The sequence below is a fragment of the Mobula hypostoma genome, chromosome 12, assembly GCF_963921235.1.
Source record: "Mobula hypostoma chromosome 12, sMobHyp1.1, whole genome shotgun sequence".
Taxonomy (NCBI): domain Eukaryota; kingdom Metazoa; phylum Chordata; class Chondrichthyes; order Myliobatiformes; family Myliobatidae; genus Mobula; species Mobula hypostoma.
This window is the reverse complement of record NC_086108.1, coordinates 29639333-29661428: the sequence shown is the minus strand read 5'-3', so window position 1 is coordinate 29661428 and position 22096 is coordinate 29639333. Positions and strand designations below refer to the sequence as shown.

At 41.4% G+C, this 22096-nt stretch overlaps 1 protein-coding gene across 1 annotated transcript in view; it reads right to left on the bottom strand.

Annotated features, from left to right (window-relative positions):
- Nucleotides 1-2741: 2741 nt before the first annotated feature.
- Nucleotides 2742-22096, bottom strand: part of LOC134354671 (procollagen galactosyltransferase 2-like) — a 191546-nt gene continuing 172191 nt past the window's right edge. The window contains exons 9-12 of the mRNA XM_063063769.1: nucleotides 21067-21199; nucleotides 13196-13323; nucleotides 12100-12306; nucleotides 2742-6527 (exon numbers count right to left, since the gene is read on the bottom strand). Of these exons, the coding sequence (XP_062919839.1) occupies nucleotides 6254-6527; nucleotides 12100-12306; nucleotides 13196-13323; nucleotides 21067-21199 (742 nt within the window). The 3' untranslated portion in view covers nucleotides 2742-6253. The remainder of the gene's footprint in view (nucleotides 6528-12099; nucleotides 12307-13195; nucleotides 13324-21066; nucleotides 21200-22096) is intronic.

Below are 22096 nucleotides of genomic sequence, written 5' to 3'. Positions count from 1 at the left end.
TGTATATGCACAGTGGTTAAACACCCAACTTGGTGTGGTCTTTCACTGACTCTATTATGGTTATGATTCTATCATGGATTTATTGAGTATGCCCACAAGAAAATGAATCTCAGTGTTTTATATGGTGACATATATGTACTTTGATAATAAATTTACTTTGAGAAGAACAGACAGCAAGTTACCTCAGCTGTGTCTTACACACTTTTTGGTGGTTGTGTGGAGTTGTCAAAGCAATGGTACAGAACGAGATAACTTGTTTTCCACCTTAGTGAGAAACAGTACAAGATACAAATGGACAACTCCCGACTGTTATACTTTCTGTCCAACCAGTGATATTAAGTACATTACTTTTTGATCACTTAATGCATTGCACACATTGAGCTTAACTTCACAGTCATCACACATGCATGGTCTCAGTTGAAACACGCCTCAGAAGTGAAGTCAAATCAATAAGAATGCAAAAACAAGAGATAATCTGCAGATGCTGAAAATCCAAGCAACATACACACATGATGCTGGAGGAACTCAGCAGGCCAGGCAGCATCTATGGAAAAAAAATACAGCTAACGTTTCGGGCTGAGACCCTTCGGCAGGACTCTTGGCTGCCACGATAATTTTTACACTGCTGTCAGGCCATTTCTTTCAATAGTGTGATCGGCATCAAAATTGAAACTGCTTTGGTGTAAAACTAATGCAACATAAAAATACAGTATATTAAGAGTGCAAACTGATCAAAGTTTATTAAATTTACCAATTACAGTCTTATTCAACCCCTGAAATTTGAAACTATCGCTTTGGCCTTTAATGGAAATGACAGCATAGAAACTGTCTTTGTTGTTAAAGTAAAAACGTCAGTGGCTGGTTACTTTAGGAAAAGTTTCTGGTGGTTTGTGACTTTGGGATCATTTCTCGTTTCAGGTTTTCTAAGTTGGCAGAGGGGTGCAGCTAGTGAAGTTGCTGCCTCACAGCTCCACCGACCCAGGTTTGATCCCAATCTCCGATGCTGCCTGTGTCCTGTGTCCTGCACAGGTTTCCTCCCACACTCCAAGGATGTGTGGGATTGTAGGATCATTGATCATTGTGATTTGCCTGAATGTAAGTGAGTAAATTGGGTGGCAATTGTGGGAAGAGTTGCTGGGAATGCAGTGAGAATAAAACAGGGTGAGTGTAAATGAGTGCTTGATGGTCAACGTGGACTTGGTGGGCTCATGTTCTGTGACTCTATGAGAGATGACTGGACATACTCCAACAAGGTCAATTAAGCATGTCATCAAAATTTCTATTTATATGGATCTTTAAGCAAAGAAGGACAAATAAAATGCTAAATAGAAAAAAAAAGTGATTTGCCATATTGGGAGCATGACCAAAAGTGCGGTGGAGAACAAGAATTTATCAGGTTCAACAAAAGAAGGCAGCTGAAGACTACCAAGATAACACAAGGGAACTCTGTCCACTAACAAGAATGTTTAAAGCTCAGAGATGGAAGGGAAGGAGGTTTCAGATGTAGGATAAGGCCAGGGAAAACTATGAAGGTTCAGATGACTTCATGTTTGAGGAATTAAACACAGTGAGCCACTGGAGATCGTATGTTTCTCCCTGTATAATTTCCACTGAGCTTGAACTTACATCCAACAGTGTTAATCTGCCATTTTGTTAACATTGTATGAATATTATACTATCACAAAATTTTACAAGCTTGTGAATGAAATAGATATTGCTGCATAAAACAAAAAGCATCAGAGATCAAAATAGATGATGAACTTTTGTTTACTAGACAGACATCTTGTGCAATACTGTAGGAGTGTAGCACTACTCATCCAGATGAAATATCCAAATGGGGGTCCTTTCTGTTCTCCCTGGTACACATAAATGACTTCTTGACATGATTTTAAAGAAATGCATGGAGTTATATCTGATGTCCTGCCCAATATTGATCTCTCAACCAACATTAAAAAAAGTATTATTAGCTTCTGATTGTAAAAACTTTCTGTAAATAGATTGACAGAACAATAGTTGTTTCCAAGGTATGAGAATATTATGAAAATCATATAAATGAAAGTCTTCTTCTTCTCTCAGAAATTACTTCCAAAGACAGATCATGTGGTCTAAGAACAGCATTGAATGTAAGCAAATTATATCACTGTAGACACTTGGGGTAATAATGAAGTTCCACTAAACAGCATAAAATAAAAACTGAAAATGCTAGAAACACTCAACAGAGCAGGCAGCATCTGTGAAAAGGGAATAATCAGGATGCAAGTAGCAGATATGATAGAGGGGAAATTGTAGGTGCAGTGTATTTGTATTTGCAGAAGACATTTGATATGGTGCCCAATAAAAGGCTAATGCTCAATATAATACCTCCTGCTATAAGGGAAAGTGTATAAGTACAGATTTAAGCAACACACATAAAAGTTGCTGGTGAACGCAGCAGGCCAGGCAGCATCTCTAGGAAGAGGTACAGTCGACGTTTCGGGCCGAAACCCTTCGTCAGGACTAACTGAAAGAAGAACTAGTAAGAGATTTGAAAGTGGGAGGGGGAAGGGGAGATCCGAAATGATAGGAGAAGACGGGAGGGGGAGGGATGGAGCCAAGAGCTGGGCAGTTCTTCCCCTGTCATTTTGGATCTCCCCCTCCCACTCCCACTTTCAAATCTCTTACTAGCTCCTCTTTCAGTCCTGACGAAGGGTCTCAGCCCGAAAATTCGACTGTACCTCTTCCTAGAGATGCTGCCTGGCCTGTTGCATTCACCAGCAACTTTAATGTGTGTTGCTTGAAATTCCAGCATCTGCAGATTTCCTCGTGTTTGCATTTTTAAGTATAAATTTAAAATTGTTTATCGCATTGAATACAAATACAGAATAGATTGGCCTTCTTTGGGATGATAGGATATAGTTAGAGGAGTATTCCAGGAATAATTTCATGGTCCTCAATTATATTATGATTTATATTATTGGCCTGGAGGAGGGGGTAGAGGATACATTTTGATTGCTTTGGAGAAATCTTAATGGTTAAATGAGATGATCAACACAAATAAGTTGGAGGCCATTTTATGGTGAGGATATTTGGGCTCTGCAACAGGATATAAATAGATCGAGTGATTGGGTAAGAGCTTCTGTGTAAATAATATATCGTGATTAAGAGGGAGGTTATACAATTCATTGGGAGGAATCTGAATAATCTCGTACATCGGTCACCAAAAGGTAGCAGGCAGGTGCAGTAAATGGTTTGGAAGGCAAATGGTATATTGGTCTTCATTGCTAGAGGGTTGGAGTATAGAAATCGGGAAGTATTGTTACCCATACTGAGGAGGCTAACCAGGACTACTGTGCACACTTTAGGTCCCTTATGTATGAAAACATATGAATGGCATTGGACACTGTCCAAAATAAGATGCACTGGTTTAAGTTCTGGGATGAGAGAATTGTTCTACCATGGCCACTAAAGATATTAAATCAGTATTCTTTGGAGTTTAAGAGAACAAGGGTGATCTTATGGAAACAAATAAACTCCTGAGCGGGCATGACAGGGTAGAAGTCGAGCTGTTTGCACTACAGTTCGTCCCCAGAGCATGACAGGTTCTGTTCCTGAGAACTGTCCATGGCCCAGACTGTCCAATGAATAGAAACCATGTGTGGGAGAGGATCACAGAATCACAGGATCACAGCCCCTGTTGACATCAATGAACCTGGGGTTGAGAGGATGAACAGCTTTAAGTTCCTTGGCATAGACATAACCAAGGATTTCACATTGTCTGTACTTACCAGTTGTGTGGTGAAAAAGGCACAACAGCACCTCTTTCACCTCAGACAGTAGAAAAAGTATGGTATGGGCCCCCAAATCCCAAGAACTTTCTATAGAGCCACAATTAAGAGCATCCTGACTGGCTGCATCACTGCCTGGTATGGGAACTGTACTTCCCTCAATCACAGGACTCTGCAGAGAATGGTGCAGACAGTCCAGCACATCTGTAGATGTGAATTTCCCATGATTCAGGACATTTACAAGGACGGATGTGTAAAAAGGGCTCTAAGGATCATTGGGGACCTATCACCCCAACAACAAACTGTTCCAGATGCTACCATCCAGGAAATGTTACCGCAGCATAAAAGCCAGGACCAACAGGCTCCAGGACAACATCTTCCACCAGGCCATGCTGACACAGCTGTATTTATATGTTATATTGATTATCCTGTCATATATAGTATTTATTATAAATTACTATAAATTGCACATTACATATATAGACAGAGACCTAATGTAAAGATTTTTACTCCTCGTGTATATGAACAATGTTAAGTAATAAAGTCAATTCAATTCAATACTAAATTGAATTCAATTCAATTCAGAGAGCGAGCAGGCACAAGAAGAGTGACTGCAAGTTGGCCTTACTGACTCAGTGAGTGATCTAGCCAGTCTGCTCTCAGCTCTGCCCAGCTCAAACCAACCCCCGATGACCCAAATGGCTGAAGCCTGCCCCTATGTCTGATGGTCACCGCTTGTTGTGGCTCAGTTGAGGGTGGGTGGATAGTGGAGAGAAGGCCCATGGAAGTGCCTCATTCCCACCTGATAGAACATGTCCCACCTGCAGCAGTTGGCAAATCCATTCCCATCCATCCTGATGATCTGTCAAACACTCAGTCAACAGTTTGCCCATAAGTAAACTGGGGATGACCTGTTTTGGGAGAATTTCAAATGAGGAGACATAGGTACAAAATTGGTGGGGGGGGGGGGGGGCAGGAGGCATAGCAGTTTAAAACTGAGGCAGGCAGGAGTTTCTTGCAGAGGTCGGTAAATCTCTTGAACTCTTTACCCCGGACATTTGTAGTAGCTAGATCAATGGGAGGAATTCAAAAGCAATGTAGATATTTTTTAGAAAAATTGGAGAACTGAGGACAGGGAGATGAGAGCTGAAGTATATCTGTCATAATTATACTGAATGGCAGGGGAGGCCTGAGGTGATAAATGGCCTACTCCTGCTTTTATTTTCTTGCGCTCTCAGCATTTCAGGTCTTTGGTCTAGAACATTAAATTTGTTTCACTTTTCATAGATGTGGCCTGACCCACTGAGGGTTTTTAAAAAATTTTTATCTGATAATCAAAATTATGCCATTTAGTGAAAGTAAATCAAGAAATTTGCAGATGTTGAAAATCTGAAATAAAAACGAAACCAGCGTTTGCAAAAACGCAAACAAGAGAAAATCTGCAGATGCTGGAAATCTGAGCAATACACACAAAATGCTGGAGGAACTCAGCAGGTCAGGTAGCATCTTTGGAAAAATCGGTCCTACGGAAGAATTCTAGCCCAAAACGTCGATTGTATTCTCTTCCATAGATGCTGCCTGGCCTGCTGAGTTCTTCCAGCATTTTGTGTGTGTTGCAGTGTCTGCAAATGTCTTGATTTGCTTTCACAAAATGGCATCATTTTGATTATCAGAGGATACTCATGTCCCAGTCAGGAAAAGTGAACCTTGATCTTCACTTATCAGTTGGGCAGAAAATGAAACTGAACAGCTTTGTGTTGTTTTCAGAAGACAGCCAGAAATAAGAACGAAGATGAGGTTACACTTCTGGACAGTTGACATCCACACAACAGAGTAAGATTGCAAGCAAGCTTTTCCTCTAAAGAGGGGAAAAATAAATAAGAACACACACACACAAACAAATATTGTTATTTAAAGTAACACATCTGAATAAACAGTAGCATTTATAGGAAATCCGTACCAGCAGAATTACTCTGAATATTGATTTGAGGCACTAAAATGCTCTTTGATATAACAGCAGTTTGAACATTTAGCCCTTATTAGTTTAGCAATAGTTGAATAATTAGCCATTCTGTGATGAGCACTGCTCATATCCTACACCAGAGTGCAACTATAAATTTGTATCCTCTACGGGCAGATATCAACGTGATGTTGCACAATGGCAGAAACACATGCTATCCCTTGGATAACACAGCAAACATTCCACGCCCAACATCCCTTTTCCTAAAGGTAGTGGGTATTATGTAATAGGTGAGATGCAATGCAAAGACAGAGAAAATGGGGGGAAAAGTAATCACTTTCAAAATAATCAACATATTCAATATTAATTAATAATTAGCCACTAAAATTAACTGCTGCTGTATCACTGCATTCAGTCAATTTTGTCACATTAGATATTGTTTTAGCTGCCTTCCAGAAGGCACTTTAACCAAATGACAGGGAGATGTTGACTCTGATCGCTGATCAGAGCCAGCCAGTGCAAAGGCGCGTCAAAGTTCATCTCGAGAGTCTGTGCCGATGGGGGACTGGGGCTGCAGTGCCTCAGTGTTCTGAGCTTCAGTACCAATCTCGCCCTGCTCTTTTGTCTTTTTGGAGAGTTTGCGGTTCCAGTCTGTCGCGATCTCATCATTGTCCCAGATTACGGAGGTTTCAGTATCACTGACGTAACCTGGTTCTCCAGTGTAGTGTGTCGGGAAAATCAGCAGTGGCTCCACTGAAAAGGCTTTCAAATCACGAGGTTCATAGAACTTCTTATAATCTTCTCTGTGTAAAAAAAAAATGAGGAATACAATTACCTAAAATGTATTTGGCACAATTCATTTTCTCAAGCTAACTGGCATAAATCTACTATACAAGGATCAAAGCCTCAAAAGTGTCATTTTAATCCCTGCTCTGTTTTGCTGTTCAGGATAATGGACTCTGTACATAATTCTCACTGCCTTGATAAAGCAGCTAACATAATCAAGGGCCCCACCCACCCAGACATTTTCTCTTCCATCAGGCAGAATATACAGAAGCCTGAAAGCACATACAACCAGGATCAAGCACAGCTGCCACCCTGCTGATGTAAGTCTATTTAATGGTTCCCTCATACGGTAAGATAGATCCTCAATCTCACAATCTACCTCATGATGATCTTGTGCCTTATTATTTATTTGCACTGCACTTTCTCTGTAGCTTTTACACTTTTTTCTGCATCCTGTTATGGTTTTACCTTCTTCTCCCTCAATGTACTGTATGATGTGTTGATTTGCATGAACAGTAAGCAAGCAAAGCTTTTCACTGTATACTTATGCATGTGCCAAGAGTAATAAGCCAATAATTTAATAGGATAAATGCCATACAGAAGTGAATAAAGAAAAGGTATGAGAAAGTCAAGCCACTTTCCTTGTCTGTCTGGAAATGACAAAACAGCTTGCCTTCTGTGGCCTGGGGTTTCCAATAGGTTCCATGCCATGGACCAATACCATTAAGAAAGGGGTCTGTGGACTCCAGGTTGCGAACCCCTGCCCTAGCCAATGAGATACTTTTAAAGTGTAGAGACTGTTGTAATGTAGGAAGTCTGGAAATAGAGCAATGGCACAACCGGCCGAGCCACTGGCCCTCAGTGCTGGAGACCTGGTTTCGGTGCCTTCTGTGTGGAGTTTGCACATTCTCTCGGTGATTGGTTATGTTTCCCGTGGCTGCACCAACTTTTTTCCATATCCCAAAGGTGTGTGGGTTGTTACCTCAATTAGCCACTGTAAATTGTCCTTGTTGGAAGTAAGTGGTTAAACCTGGGGGTGACTTAATTAGTGTAAACGGGTGGTTTATAATCGGCATGTAACCATCTCTTTCTGTTCTGCTTCTCTCTATGACTATAGGACCAACAGTAAAATAAGAGTAATATTGAGCAGTTTATTTATCTTTCTTGTGGTGTCATTGAAGTATTAGAATCAGAATCAGTTTTATTATCACCAGCATGTGACGTGAAATTTGTTAACTTAGCAGCAGCAGTTCAATGCAATACATAATCTAACAGAGAGAAAAAAATAATAAGTAAATCAATTACGGTATATGTATATTGAATAGATTAAAAAAATCATGCAAAAACAGAAATACTGTGTATTAAAAAAAGTGAGGTAGTGTCCATTTAGGAATTGGATGGCAGAGGGGAAGAAGCTGTTCCTGAATCGCTGAGTGTGTGCCTTCAGGCTTCTGTACCTCCTACCTGATGGTAACAGTGAGAAAAGTGCATGCCCTGGGTTCTGGAGGTCCTTAATAATGGATGCTGCCTTTCTGAAACACCGCTCCATGAAGATGTCCTGGGTATCTTGTAGGCTAGTGCCCAAGATGGAACTGTCTAGATTTACAATTTTCTGCAAGTTTGTTTTGGTCCTGTGCAGTAGCCCCTCCATACCAGACAGTGATCCAACCTGTCAGACTGCTCTTTATGGTACAACTATAGAGGTTTTTGAGTGTATTTGTTGACATGCCAAATCTCTTCAAACTCCAAATTATAGCTGCTGTCTTGCCTTCTTTATAACTAGATTGATATTTTGGAACCAGGTTAGATCCTCAGAGATCTTGACACCCAGGAACTTGAAGCTGCTCACTCTCTCCACTTCTGATCGCTCTGTGAGGATTGGTATGTGTTCTTCATCTTACCCTTCCTGAAGTTCACAATCAGCTCTTTCGTCTTACTGACGCTGAGTGCCAGGTTGTTGCTGCGACATCACTCCACTAGTTGACATATCTCATTCCTGTACGCCCTCTCGTCACCACCTGAGATTCTACCAACAATGTTTGTATCATCAGCAAATTCATAGATGGTATTTGAGCTATTCCTAGCCACACAGTCATGTGTATATAGAGAGTGGAGCAGTGGGCTAAGCACACACCCGAGGTGCGCCAGTGTTGATCGTCAGTGAGAAGGATATGTTATCACTAATACGCACAGATTGTGGTCTTCTGGTTAGGAAGTCGAGGATCCAGTTGCAGTTGCAGAGGGAGGTACAGAGGCCCAGGTTGCGCAACTTCACAATCAGGATTGTGGGAATGATGGTATTAAATGCTGAGCTATAGTCAATGAACAGCATCCAGACGTAGGTGTTTGTGTTGTCCAGGTAGTCTAAAGCCGTGTGAAGAGCCATTGAGATTGCATCTGCTGTTGACCTATTGTGGTGATAGGCAAATTGCAATGGGTCCAGGTCCTTGCTGAGGCAGGAGTTCAGTCTAATCATGACCAACCTCTCAAAACATTTCATCACTGTCATGTGAGTGCTACGGGCGATAGTCATTCAGGCAGCCTACATTATTCTTAGGCTCTGGTATAATTGTTGCCTTTTTGAAGCAAGTGGGAACTTCCACCCATAGCAATGAGAGGTAAAAAATGTCCTTGAGTACTCGTGTTAGTTGGTTGGCACAGGTTTTCAGAGCCTTACCAGGCACTCCACTGGGACCTTCTGCCTTGTGAGGATTCACTCTCTTTAAAGACAGCCTAACATCGGCCTCTGAGACGGAGATGACAGGGTCATCAGGTGCAGCAGCGATCTTCGCAGCTATAGTTATGTTCTCCCTTTCAAGGCATGCATAGAAGGTGTTGAGTTCATCTGGTAATAAAGCATCGTGGCTATTCATGCTATTGGGTTTCGCTTTGTAGGAAGTAATGTTTTGTAGATCCTGCCAGATTTGCCGTGCATCCGATGTCGCCTCCAAACTCATTCAAAATTGTCTCTACACCCTTGAGATAGCCCTCTTCAAATCATACCTGTTTTTCTGGTATAGGCTTGGGTCGCCAGACTTGAATGCCACAGATCTAGCCTTCTGCAGACAACATACCTCCTGGTTCATCCACGGCTTTTGGTTTGGGAATGCACAGTAAGTCTTTTTGGATGCACACTCATCCACAGAGGTTTTAATGAAGTCAGTAACAACTGCAGCATACTCATCCAGATTCAAAGATGAATCCCTGAATACAATCCAGTCCACCGATTCAAAGCAGTCCTGTAGGTGCTCCTGTGCTTCCCTTGTCCATACCTTCTTGGTCCTCACTGCTGGTGCTGCAGTCTTCAGTCTCTGCCTATACTCAGGGAGTAGACATACAGCTAGGTGATCAGACTTCCCAAAGTGAGGGCGTGGAATAGCACGGAAGGTATTCTAGGTGGTGGTGTAGCAATGGTCCAGTGTGTTGTTTCCTCTGGTATTGCAAGTGATCTGTTGATGGTAGTTGCTCAGTGATGTTTTTTCAGACTAGCCTGGTTAAAATCTCCCAAAACGATGGTGAAGGCATTAGGGTGCGCTATCTCGTGCATGTTGATCCCATTGCTCAGATCATCTAAAGCCTGCTTGACATTGGCCTGAAGTGGAATGTAAACTGCTGCCAAAATGATCCCAGAGAACTCCCGTGGTAGGTGAAAAGGACGGCACTTTACTGCTAGATGTTCCAGCTCTGGTGAGCAGAATTGGGACAGCATTGATAAGCCAGAAGATATGTCTTTCTTGGAACCATGTCATGAGATCTTTTGCATTTGCCTGAAAACTCAAAGGGATTCTTGTTTAACATCTTTTCTGCAACGTGTCTCGTGCTGTGCAGCACTCGCTCAGTATGGCACTGAGTTGTTCTTTCAGATAATGTGCTCCAAACAGTCTCAGAAAAGTGTGGTCATTTCCTCTGACCACATCTGAATGATTCTGACTGTTTAATATAATTTAAGGACTGTGGCAACTTTATGTTTATGTGAAAAAATCTCCTTCTACAAGGAACAGAATTTCAAAAATTTTAACTCAAAAGGGTCTTGGGACCTAAAATACCATCACATACCTCCCTTTGTTTTACTTTAGATTCTCTGTGTTTTTCAAACCTGTTTTAATTTATTGCTTTATAAATGAAACTTGGTGAGACCAAGTATAACTTAAGCTGTTACCAAAGATAAAAGGAAGTAATATTAAAATAGTACAACACAAATTTACATAAAATATGTTCAGCCTTTCCTGATAGGTATGACCCCACCCTGAAAATTCCTCTGTGAACTATTTCAAAAATCCATCAATTGAAACTTCACTTGATCTGTCGGCGAAAAGAGTTCCTGCATTTCAGGTTTCACCATTCGGCGTGCAAGCTAGTCCTGTCAGCAAGTTTACAACTCATATACTCAGTACTTTTTTTATTTTTTACTTGCAGTTTGTCTTAACATTGGCGGTCATTGTTTGTCTGTTCATGTATAGTTTTTCATAAATTCTACTTTAATTCTTTATTTCCTACAAATGCCTGCAAGAAAATGAATCCCAAGGTAGCATTAACGTAATATACTTTTACAGTAAATGTCCTTTGGCTTCATTAGTAGCCTGGTGGTGGAAGGAAGGAATCTGTTTTGCTGACAGTAATCTGAGCTGGTAAGAGAGCATTCTATCCCCTCAAATAGGACATTCAGTACACATCCTTCCAAGCTTACCAACATCCAACTTCTGTACAGTCCGTAAATAAAAACACCATTTCGGAGTCTGACAGGATGCATTTACTGGTTACTGTGGGTTGCAGGCAACCTCTGCCCTGTGGGAACTCAGTTTGTAGTTACATTTCTGGCTTGCAAGTGAACATTTACAGGAATGAAATGCTTCTGAACCTGGACAGAACTTGTCAAAGATGAATGATTCTCCTTCAAAGATCTGGACCACTCAATTTTCCATCAGCTACCATGTGGCAGGAGCTATAGAAGGTGAAGTCCCACAGCACCAAGTTGAAGAACAACTTCTTTCCTTTATCCATTTGGTACTTGTGAACCAATCTGCACAACACTAATCACTACCTCAATATAAAAACTGCGATCATTTTAACCGCTTTTCACCACAATGGGCTGCTTTTTGTTATTCTAGTTGTGTTCTTTTTTGTGTAATTTTGTACAATATATGTTTAGTTTATTTTTTTCTTGTGAATATTGTGCCTCTGATCATATTTGCTTGTGATGCTCCAGCAAGTAAGCTTTTCATTTGCACCTGTGGATACATGTTTATTTTACATTGAACTCAACTTTGTCTTGTAGGTGTGAAAATGCTTTATCAAACAATTTGGCTGCAGCAAACAAGTCTGCATGGATTAATTCTTGGTCTACCGAGGATGATGACAAAATGGGCCAAATATAAATTGAAGGCCTATTGATGGCATTTCAGTACCCTACTGTTATTAAGTGCTCCTTCCGCTCTGCACCTCTGAGGAACGATCTCTACTGAGAAAATTATGAAATCTCTAATCTCTGATGCCATTATTCTCAGCATTATATTGGGTTAGAACATCCTCTGTTGTTCCTCTCATGACTGGAACCTACTTTCACCACCCAGCCATCAGTCAGTCACTTACATGGGATGTTTATCGTACATGATGGGCAGAAATTCATCCACAGGCAACATCTTCCCAAGTGGTTCTGCTGCGAGAAGTTTTTCGGCTCCTTGCTGGGATATAACATAAGCCAATGTCCAGTAGGAATAATCTGCTTCCACAAGGTTCATAATGCCGGGCACCGACTTCTCCGGGTGCTCCACTTGCATTCTCTTCCGGCCAATGTAGCTGAAGTTAAAGCAAGAAAGGAAAATGTGAGTGAATTTGCATGCAAGGAGCAGATCTTTGCAAGTTAAATATATATCCTGCATCAACTGAAAGTGTACCCTGTATAACACAGCGAGATGCAAATCTCTAATAGAGCCATAACCTCATATGGCACAGAAAGAGGCCCTCCAGCTTTTATGTCCAAGTTGCCCATCAAACTCCCGTCTATACTAACCCCATTTACCGTTCCCTTCTGCATGTTATCTAGATAATGCTGTGAGAATACCTCCTTCTAGCACTCACTCAGGCAGTATGTTACAAATTCCAGCTTCGTTCTGAGTGAAAAGATTGCTTCTAAACCTTTCACCCTACACCTGTACTGTCTATGTAAAGATGCATGTAGCCTGAATTCAAAATGTATGTACGTAAGCTCTTTAACAGCAGTGCTTGGGTGTTCAAAATATATCATACAAGTTACTGCATTTGTTGTTTCAACATATAATTTTGATCCCCAGTTAATCAATTAAACTCTGAGGAGTGATACACACAGGTACGTACACAGACACACAGACAGAAAGACAAAGGCTTATAAATATACACACACACACACAGAAGGACATAGTGGGACAGGATGTTCCCAGAAATTGTGGTGGAGATTTCTAGCAATCCATGTGTGAAGTATGAGCCCATGGCCACGACTATGACAGGTTGTTTGATTCCTAAATGTTCCTGAAGAAGATTTTCCAAGTGAGAACAGCTCTCATCAGATATTGTATTCATGTATTACACAAGGAAACAAATTATTGCTAGTTCTGTGGAAATCTAGTAAATAGTGATGAAATACATAAATCCTGGATCATTCAATCATATGCCTTTTGAATCTCTGTTTTTTTTATCCAATCATACTCACATGAGATCCCAATCCAGCTGGTTATCCTCAATATCTTCCATCAGCTTTGTTATCTTTCTTCTAAAGTGTGGTTTAAATCTATTATCGTCTTCCAGGACTAGAGCTTTCTTCAGCCCTCGGTCGATGACCTGAAACAAGGAGACCCACCATAGAATACGTTTTAGCACTGACAGACTTCCGTTGCTTTGAGTGTAGAAGATTAAGGGATCACAGAACTTCAGAGCCTTCCAGTCCAGCACGGAAAGAAGACCTTCTGTTCAATGAGCTTGTGCCAGGCATCAAGCACCCATTGTAGACCAATGCGGAACTGGTCTGGGTAGGGTGAGCAGAGGGAGGGAAAACAGCAGGGCTGAGTTTGGTGATCAAGAGAGTAACGAAATCTGTAAGGGTAGGTAGAGAATAAACAATTTCCTCGATGGGACAGTTTCAGAACAACTTTCAAAGCTGGTTTGATCTGGATGTCATCTAGGAGTGTGGTTGAAATCCGAAGCTCTCCCCAGCAAGCCATTGTAACCACTCTGACCACACTCGGACATTGAATCTCAAACAGAATTTGACTTCGTATCACTGATATATGTAATGACATTTATTGTTCTGTGGGAATAGTACAAGACATTTTGTAAAATTTTAATCCAAGAGTAGTGTAGGAACCTCCCATCACTCCTGTCCAGGCACAGTAACTATTCATTTTAGTGCATAGCTCTGTCTTCATAATGAAGTTTCATAGAATTTACATCTACACTAATTACTGAATTAGTAAATTTAATTTTTTCGAAGTTCTCTGATTTTATTTATAAAATATTTTGAAAATTGATGATAATTCCAATAGTATGTTTAACGTTTGAATACTGGTGAAGACTGGAGACATTGAAGCTACTCGGAGCCAGATCAGCCTTGAGACATAGACTTAACTATTTATTTCCATGGGATTTTTTACTGGGAGACCAATTGTTATGTAGGGCCTCAACAAATGGATCAAAGCTAGTTGATGAAGATCCCTCCCAGCTCAAGTAGTTAGTAGTTAGTTGAGCAGTTGTTCATTGTTCTGAGGAAATACTTGGCCATTGAAGTCAACCAAAACCCATCTTGGATGAAACTGGAGCATTTATGCAAGCAATACCGTGCTTGAAGCACAGATGGCGCTGTTTTCTCTGTTTACCAAACAACCACAGCACTTGTTGAAGGGCTGAGGTGAGTGGTTACCTGTCTAGATGTTCAAGCCCTGTAATTTTAACTGCAAAGAGCAAAATTTGAGATCCATTAATTTTTAAAAACTGTGAATGAGGATATTTTATCAAGTTCTATCAAAACAGTTAATTGTATACCAGATATGGAAAACCTTCTGATCAGTGGTTGCATAAGACTCTTGCCATGCCAAGCCCTGTTGAAGTCAAAAGCAACTCATAGCTGAGGAGAAAGTGCCTGCGACCATGGTATGTGTGAGTGGTAATATCAACCATTCTCCAACTTTAAAATGTAAATTCCAATTATGCATAGTATAAATGAGCTTTTAAAAAAAGTTCACATTTATGCACCAAAGCAAAGGTAATACATTCACCTATCTTGACTTTACCAATTTTGCACTGTTCTGCTATCTAAATCAGGGGTTCCCAACCCGGGGTCCACAGTTAATGGCAGGGGTCCACGGCATAAAAATAATTGGAAACCCCTGCTAAATTAAGACCAAAATAACAACAAGGGGCACTTACAGAGTAAATCATTCTAAGGTCTTCAACAACTGTTTGCATTTTCTAATTAACACTTCCATCTCATTATTGATGAAGGATTTTTTTTACCTTCCCACAGCTCTTTCTCTTTCCGCAGCTACTGCCTGAACTTCTGAATATTTTTGGCACTTACCAATTTTTTTGTTCAGATTTTCAGCATGTGTAGTATTTTATATTTTCATTTTAGTCTCTCTCCCTGTCAACTGAATAGTACAGCTGAAAGAGTGGCTGAGGAACTGGTGCAGGGGGCAGCGTTTCAGATTCTTGGATCATTAGAACCTCCTCTGGGGCAGGGCTGACCTGTACAAGAGGGACATGTTGCACCTGAACTGGAAGGGAACCAATATCCTGGCCAGGAATCTTCGCTAATTTTACTTGGGAGGGTTTAAACTCATTGGGCAGGGGTATGGGAGCACGAGCATCAGGTCAGAAAGTGGATAGGTGGAGGGATGGAGATGAAGTTAGATGTCAGGACAAGTAAAAACAGACAGGAGAAGTAATAGATACAATAGGATGGATCACTTGAAATATGTGTGTTTTAATCCTAGGAGCATTATGAGTAATGATGAGGAACACAGTGCATAAATCAGTACATGCAACCATGAAGCTGTGGCCAACACAGAGACTTGGTTGAGAGAGGGCCAGAAATGCGTGCTAGATGTACCAGGAATTCAATATTTTAGAAAAGATAGAGAGGAAGGTAAAAGAGGAGGTAGGGAGTTGCTCTACTAATCAGGGATAATAGAAACATAGAAACATAGAAAATAGGTGCAGGAGTAGGCCATTCGGCCCTTCGAGCCTGCACCGCCATTTATTATGATCATGGCTGATCATCCAACTCAGAACCCCGCCCCAGCCTTCCCTCTATACCCCCTGACCCCTGTAGCCACAAGGGCCATATCTAACTCCCTCTTAAATATAGCCAATGAACTGGCCTCAACTGTTTCCTGTGGCAGAGAATTCCACAGATTCACCACTCTCTGTGTGAAGAAGTTTTTCCTAATCTCGGTCCTAAAAGGCTTCCCCCTTATCCTCAAACTGTGACCCCTCGTTCTGGACTTCCCCAACATCGGGAACAATCCCCCTGCATCTAGCCTGTCCAATCTCTTTAGGATCCTATACGTTTCAATCAGATCCCCCCTCAATCTTCTAAATTCCAATGAGTACAAGCCCAGTTCATCCATCTTTCTTCATATGGAAGTCCTGCCATCCCAGGAATCAATCTGGTGAACCTTCTTTGTACTCCCTCTATGGCAAAGATGTCTTTCCTCAGATTAGGGGACCAAAACTGCACACAATACTCCAGGTGTGGTCTCACCAAGGCCTTATACAACTGCAGTAGTACCTCCCCGCTCCTGTACTCGAATCCTCTCGCTATAAATGCCAGCATACCATTCACCTTTTTCACCGCCTGCTGTACCTGCATGTCCACTTTCAATGACTGGTGTATAATGACACCCAGGTCTCGTTGCACCTCTCCTTTTCCTAATCGGCCACCATTCAGATAATAATCTGTTTTCCTATTTATAATGTCACAGTGACACTCAGAGGGGACAATTTTTATTTATTTACTGAGATACATTGCTTTCCTTCACCTTAAAAGGACCGACAGAAAAACCAGGAAACCAACACTGAGGAAGAACCTGACAGAAGGTCATAACCGTCTGTCTTCCCTATATTTCCACAGTTTCTGGAAGGATTGCCAAGATCCTGAAGAAATACTGGATTAATACACTCCACAAGCCCATAAGTGTTACCGTAAGCTTATGCAGATCAAAGATGAACTGGGACTCAGGACGGTTGGCGGTTACAGGAATCCCTGTGAATATGGAGTAGCGTATATCAGCCAGATGGGACGCACGGTGGAAACCCGCTTTGAGGAGCATAGGAGGTACATTCATTTGGGTTACTCAGAGAAATCAGCTGTAGCAGAACATTGCATTCACAACGATTAACTTTGACAGCACAAAACTACTGTGCTGGGCCAATGGCTTTTGGGTCACCGGCTGAAGGAAGCCATTGAAATAAAACAAGAGGAAAAGCATTTTAACCAAGACAAAGGCCTCATTCTAAGGAAGAACTGGAATTTGATTGTAAACAAGGTGGGACAGTGGAAACCTGATTGGATGAGGACTAACCAATCAGGAGGGACTGACGACGGGGGTATAAATACCACTGAACTAGACATACCCAGGCATCATCCCTGATGAAGATGGCAGAGTTTGTTATCAAAACTTCGATTAAAATGGATAAGTGTACCCGGCTGGAAGCCCGATAGGAGTTTATTCATCAGGTATGCTGGGAAAGCACTAGGTCCTTTTTCAATCTGGTTGCTACCATTGGGGTTTTCAACTTTCATAATATAAACTAGAACCTTCTTAGTGCAAGAGGTTTTGATAGGGCAGAATTTGTTAGGTGCATCCAAGAGGGTTTCTTAAATCAGTATGTAGATAGTCCCAACAAAAGGAGAGGCTATACTGGATTTGGTGTTGGGTAAAAGCCTGGCCAGATGATCAACCTCTCAGCGGGTGAGCAGTTAGGGAACAGTGCCCACAACTCCTCAAATTCTTAGGTAGGTGGAGATAAGGATAATGATGGACCTTGCAGGAGGGGAGTAAACTGGAGCAGGGCAAATTACGAGAGCATTAGGCTGGAACTAGGGAGAGATAATTGGGAACAGCTGTTTTTGCGTTGTCCACATCCGACACTTGGAGGGTGTTTAATGACCAATTGCACAGAGTACAGAATAGGTATGTTCCAGTCAGAAGGAAGGACAAGGACAGCAAGGTAAGAGAACCTTAAAAGAGTCATTAAGAGCTACGTGTCAAACATGAAAAGGCAAACCCAGGTAAGAGTGGTAGACTTCCTTCCCTGAAAAAGTTTAATCATGGCATGGCCACAGTAAAGGAATGTCACTCAACGCATTGGGTCTACCCCCACTCTCTACCAGAACAACCCTGTGGTTAAGTATCCAGAAGCTTGCAAATTTATTTATCCAATCCTCTTTTGTAGCGCAAGCAATTAAAGTTCTCTGACTTCATCACATTATCATCCCTGAGGCCTGACATGGTTGTTCTGTCAGAAACCTCAAAGCAGGTGGTCATAGTTGAACTGACAGTTCCTTGGGAAGACCAGATAGAGGAGGTGATTGAGCATAAGAAATCCAAGTACCAGGAGCTGGTAGAGCAGTACCAGGGGCGGAGGGCACAATTCCAGTTTATAGTCATGGGATGTAAAGGTTAATCTGGTTTCTCACTGTGCAGAACCTACTCTCTCTTGGCATTACAGGGGCTGCAAAGCAAAGGGCCATCAGGACCGTCACAGAGGCCATTGAGAAGTCTCCAGATAGCTATGGATCAAGAAGTATGATCTATGAACTAATGCTGCTGGGACACATGCCAGGGCTTGAACAAACCTGGCTGAGAGTGTCTGATGTTGAAAGGCCCAAAAAATCCAGTGACCCCAAGTTATATTACTGATGATGTGCCCCAGTGCATCCTAGCATGTATCTCAGTATCATATAGGTCACAATGTATCCTATGTCTATTATCTGCAAACAGTGCATTTCAGATTCAAATCACATTCTGCATGAAAGAAAATCCTTATATCACTTTTAATTCTCACCTGTTTTATTTTATACATGATCTCTAGTTCTCGACTCATCCAGCAAAAGGAATGGTTACTCTGTACTGACCCCTCATCATTCTGTGCACTTCTATCAAATCTACTCTGTCTTCGGTTTTCGAAAAAAATTGTCCCAGCAACTCTAATCTATCATCCCATGAACCATTATTTTTCTTTTGTTTAATGTGAATCCATTTGCTTTGTGGTTACCATACACGAAACCAACTTTTATCAGGAATTACTGAATTCTGGAGTAACTTAAATTTACCTTGGTTTAAACTCGTCAATTATCACAGTGGGATTAAAATTTACATCTTCTGCTTAATGGCCTAGGGCAGTGTCCAATAAATTAGACACTGCAAAAGAAAAATTCTTCGCCATTACTTTTGTAAATTTACAATCTGTGTTGCATCACAGATAATAACAGATTAATGCACACTTTCAGCACTGAACTGAACGTCAACCTACGGGTCATGGATATTTATGACTGGAAATCTTCTCCTGCTCAGAACTTTCTCCAAATTTTGTTACCAATGGGAGCCCCAAGAAAAAGCATGCAATTCCTCCAAGTTGTCATGGATGATCAGCGATTTATCATTCCCTGTAATCATGTGCAAGCATCCGGTTTCAGAATGATATTGGCAGAAGTTTCCAATCAGACTCACTCAGCTGCAGATGATGGAAAATGGTACAGTTTCAGACATCTCATAATTTCAGGTCGCATTTATCTCAAATTCTATAACAGGGGTCGGCAATATTTTTTGCCTCTGTGGGCCAGATCACGTATTAATGAGCGAACAGTGGGCCAAATAAGTGCCATAAAAGACTTGAAATATGGGAATTATCGGTTTAAATACATCTAGTTATGTTTTGCCTCAAATTAATGAATAACGCATGCTAGAAAATCATTTGTGCTTAAGGTTGCCTACCCCTGTTCTATAAGGAGGCCCACGTCTTCTTTTCAATCAAAATCCAAAGTTAAATAGAAAGCAAATAATGAAACAGGCTATGTTTACCCTGGGGCACGCTAAGTTTTCAAGTTAGGTCAGGCTATAATTGTAATAAATGGAACTCCCAGTGGTTGGTTCATTGGTCAGCAGCTAACCTCTAAAGATTCCAAGTAATGAGCACTTTGAATTGGATTGATGGATCCACAATGGAAGACAAACAAAAGGCAAGGAACTGGACAAGATCCAGTGAACCGTGACCAATCCTAATTTGGGCAAAGTCCTCTCCAAACAACTTCCAGTGACATTTAATAACACTTCCATCATCGAATACCCCCCCACCAATATCACTCATGACAAACTTAATTGAATAGGTGGCACAGTGGTGCAACTAGTAGCACTAATGTCTCCCAACTCCAGAGACCTAGGTCCAGTCCTGACCTCTGAGACTGTCTGGGCGATCATGTGGGGTTGCCTCTTGTGCTCCAGTTTCCTCCCAACCCAAAGCTGTGTGAATTGTTGGCTTAATTGGCCACAATTGTTTGCCCTTCTTTTGTAGTAGGTTAGTAGTAGGAACACATGAGAATGTGGGGAGAATGTGATGGCAATGGTATAGAAGCAGCAAAAAAATGGGCAGTTGATGGTTGATGTAGTTTCTGTGGGAGGAGGGACCTGTGTCCATGCTGCATAACTCTATCACCATTAAAGCAAGGGTAGGTCAGAGGTCGACAACTCAAAAAAAGATTGACACCAGCCAGAATCAAACAGACTCCTTGATTAGCACACTCATCTACCATCCTAAAAATCATCCGCTCTCTTCACCAATGGCTGCAGTGCATAGTACGTGGCATCTACAACTTGCACATCCCGCCTATCTATCAGCACCTCCTAAACTCACCACCTGTACCACCAAGAAAGGGAGCAGTTGTGTGTGGACAACACCGCCTGCAGGTTCCACTCCAAGTCGCACACCATTCTGATTTGGAACAATATCACTGGTCCTTCATCATTCCTGGATCTATATCCTGGAGCTCCCATGAGACAGACTGCAATGGTTCAAGTAGGCAGCTCACCATGACCTTTACAAGGGCTGTGGGTGAAGGACAGCAAATGTTGGCTTTATTAAGCCATACTGAGGTTCTCAGAAAGTGTGTTATGCATAAATGGTCTTTAAAAAAGTCCATTGGTTCCAGTGGTCAAAACTATCAGCCACAGAAGACCTGAGGTGATAGTTTAGCTCCTCTCAGGGCAACACTTCATAGTGAATATAAAAAGAAAGCCTGTGAGAGAGGGGAGCCACCCTGAGGTTGATTTTCCATTTCATAGGCAGGAAGGGAGACCATATAACCTGCCAGCAGGTCAGATCAATTCAGATGCAACTGAGAGGCAGGTCAACACTTTCAACAACAAAATATCCTAATCTTAATCTCAACAAAAAAAAACAATTTCTGAATTTATAGAATGTTTTCGCACTGAGCCAAGTGCAGCGAATATCGGCACACACAGTTTACATGAAGTCAATTTCCAAGCAGCGGAAGCACGTGAGTGCGCAAATTAGAATCCATCTTCTTACCTCTTTCCAGATGTAATAATGGCTCAGGAAGCAGCCAATTTCTCCCCGTGTAAGTATTCGGCCTGAATATGGATCATGGTAGCCTGGTAGCATTTCAATGTTAAGTGCTTTCAGGTGACTTGTATTGAGAGCTCTGTTGATACAAAACAGACAGGTACTGTATGTCACACTATTATACTATGACTCTTCAGTAACAGAAGCTGAAGTGGAATCTTCAGGATGCTCGGAGAACACAGAATGAAAATGCATTCTCTGACTTTCTGGTTTGTCTCCTCCAACACCTACTCTTTCAGAATGCAACAGCAGTTTGCACCTTATTTATGTTAATCCTATGCCCCGCACTCTTAACAATGCAAAGCATACTATTTGAACGTCAGTTATGAGCCACAAGTGTATGTTTCAGTTTCAGTGGAAACTTTAAGCCCATTGGTCCAATTACCCATCTCAATGTATTGTGTCCTGTGGGTACCACTGCCTACGTACGTTGGCTTTTATTCCCAATCTCCAATTATTTGTGAACCAAATGGTTTGCTCGGCCAATTCGGAGAATGTGTGAGAGGCAACCACATAGTCTAGGAGCCACTAGTAGGCATCATAAAGTAAGACCAGTTCATCTTATTCTTTAAGGGGTATGCTCAAAGATCAACACCATACCCCTTTGCTCAGGCTCATTCCCAATACTTACTATGAATCCAAAAGTTTAGCATACAACGGCTTCATTCTTTACTATTGATTCACTAGCTGTTCCTTGTTATGCTCATTTATGCTGGTTTCAGCTGCTGCATATTATGTATATTTTTTTTCATTTTAGACCCAGAATATTGAATTATAGAGGGATATAGTGTGGAAATAGGTCCTTCAGCCCATCGAGTCTGTTCTGGCTATTAACTGTTCATTAATACTAATACTGCATTATTCCAATCTTTATTCTCCCCAAATTCTCATCAAATTCTCCCAGATTGTTTCACTCACCTATATATACACTAGGGTCAACTTCATCATCATCATTATGTGCCAGTCATACGGTACA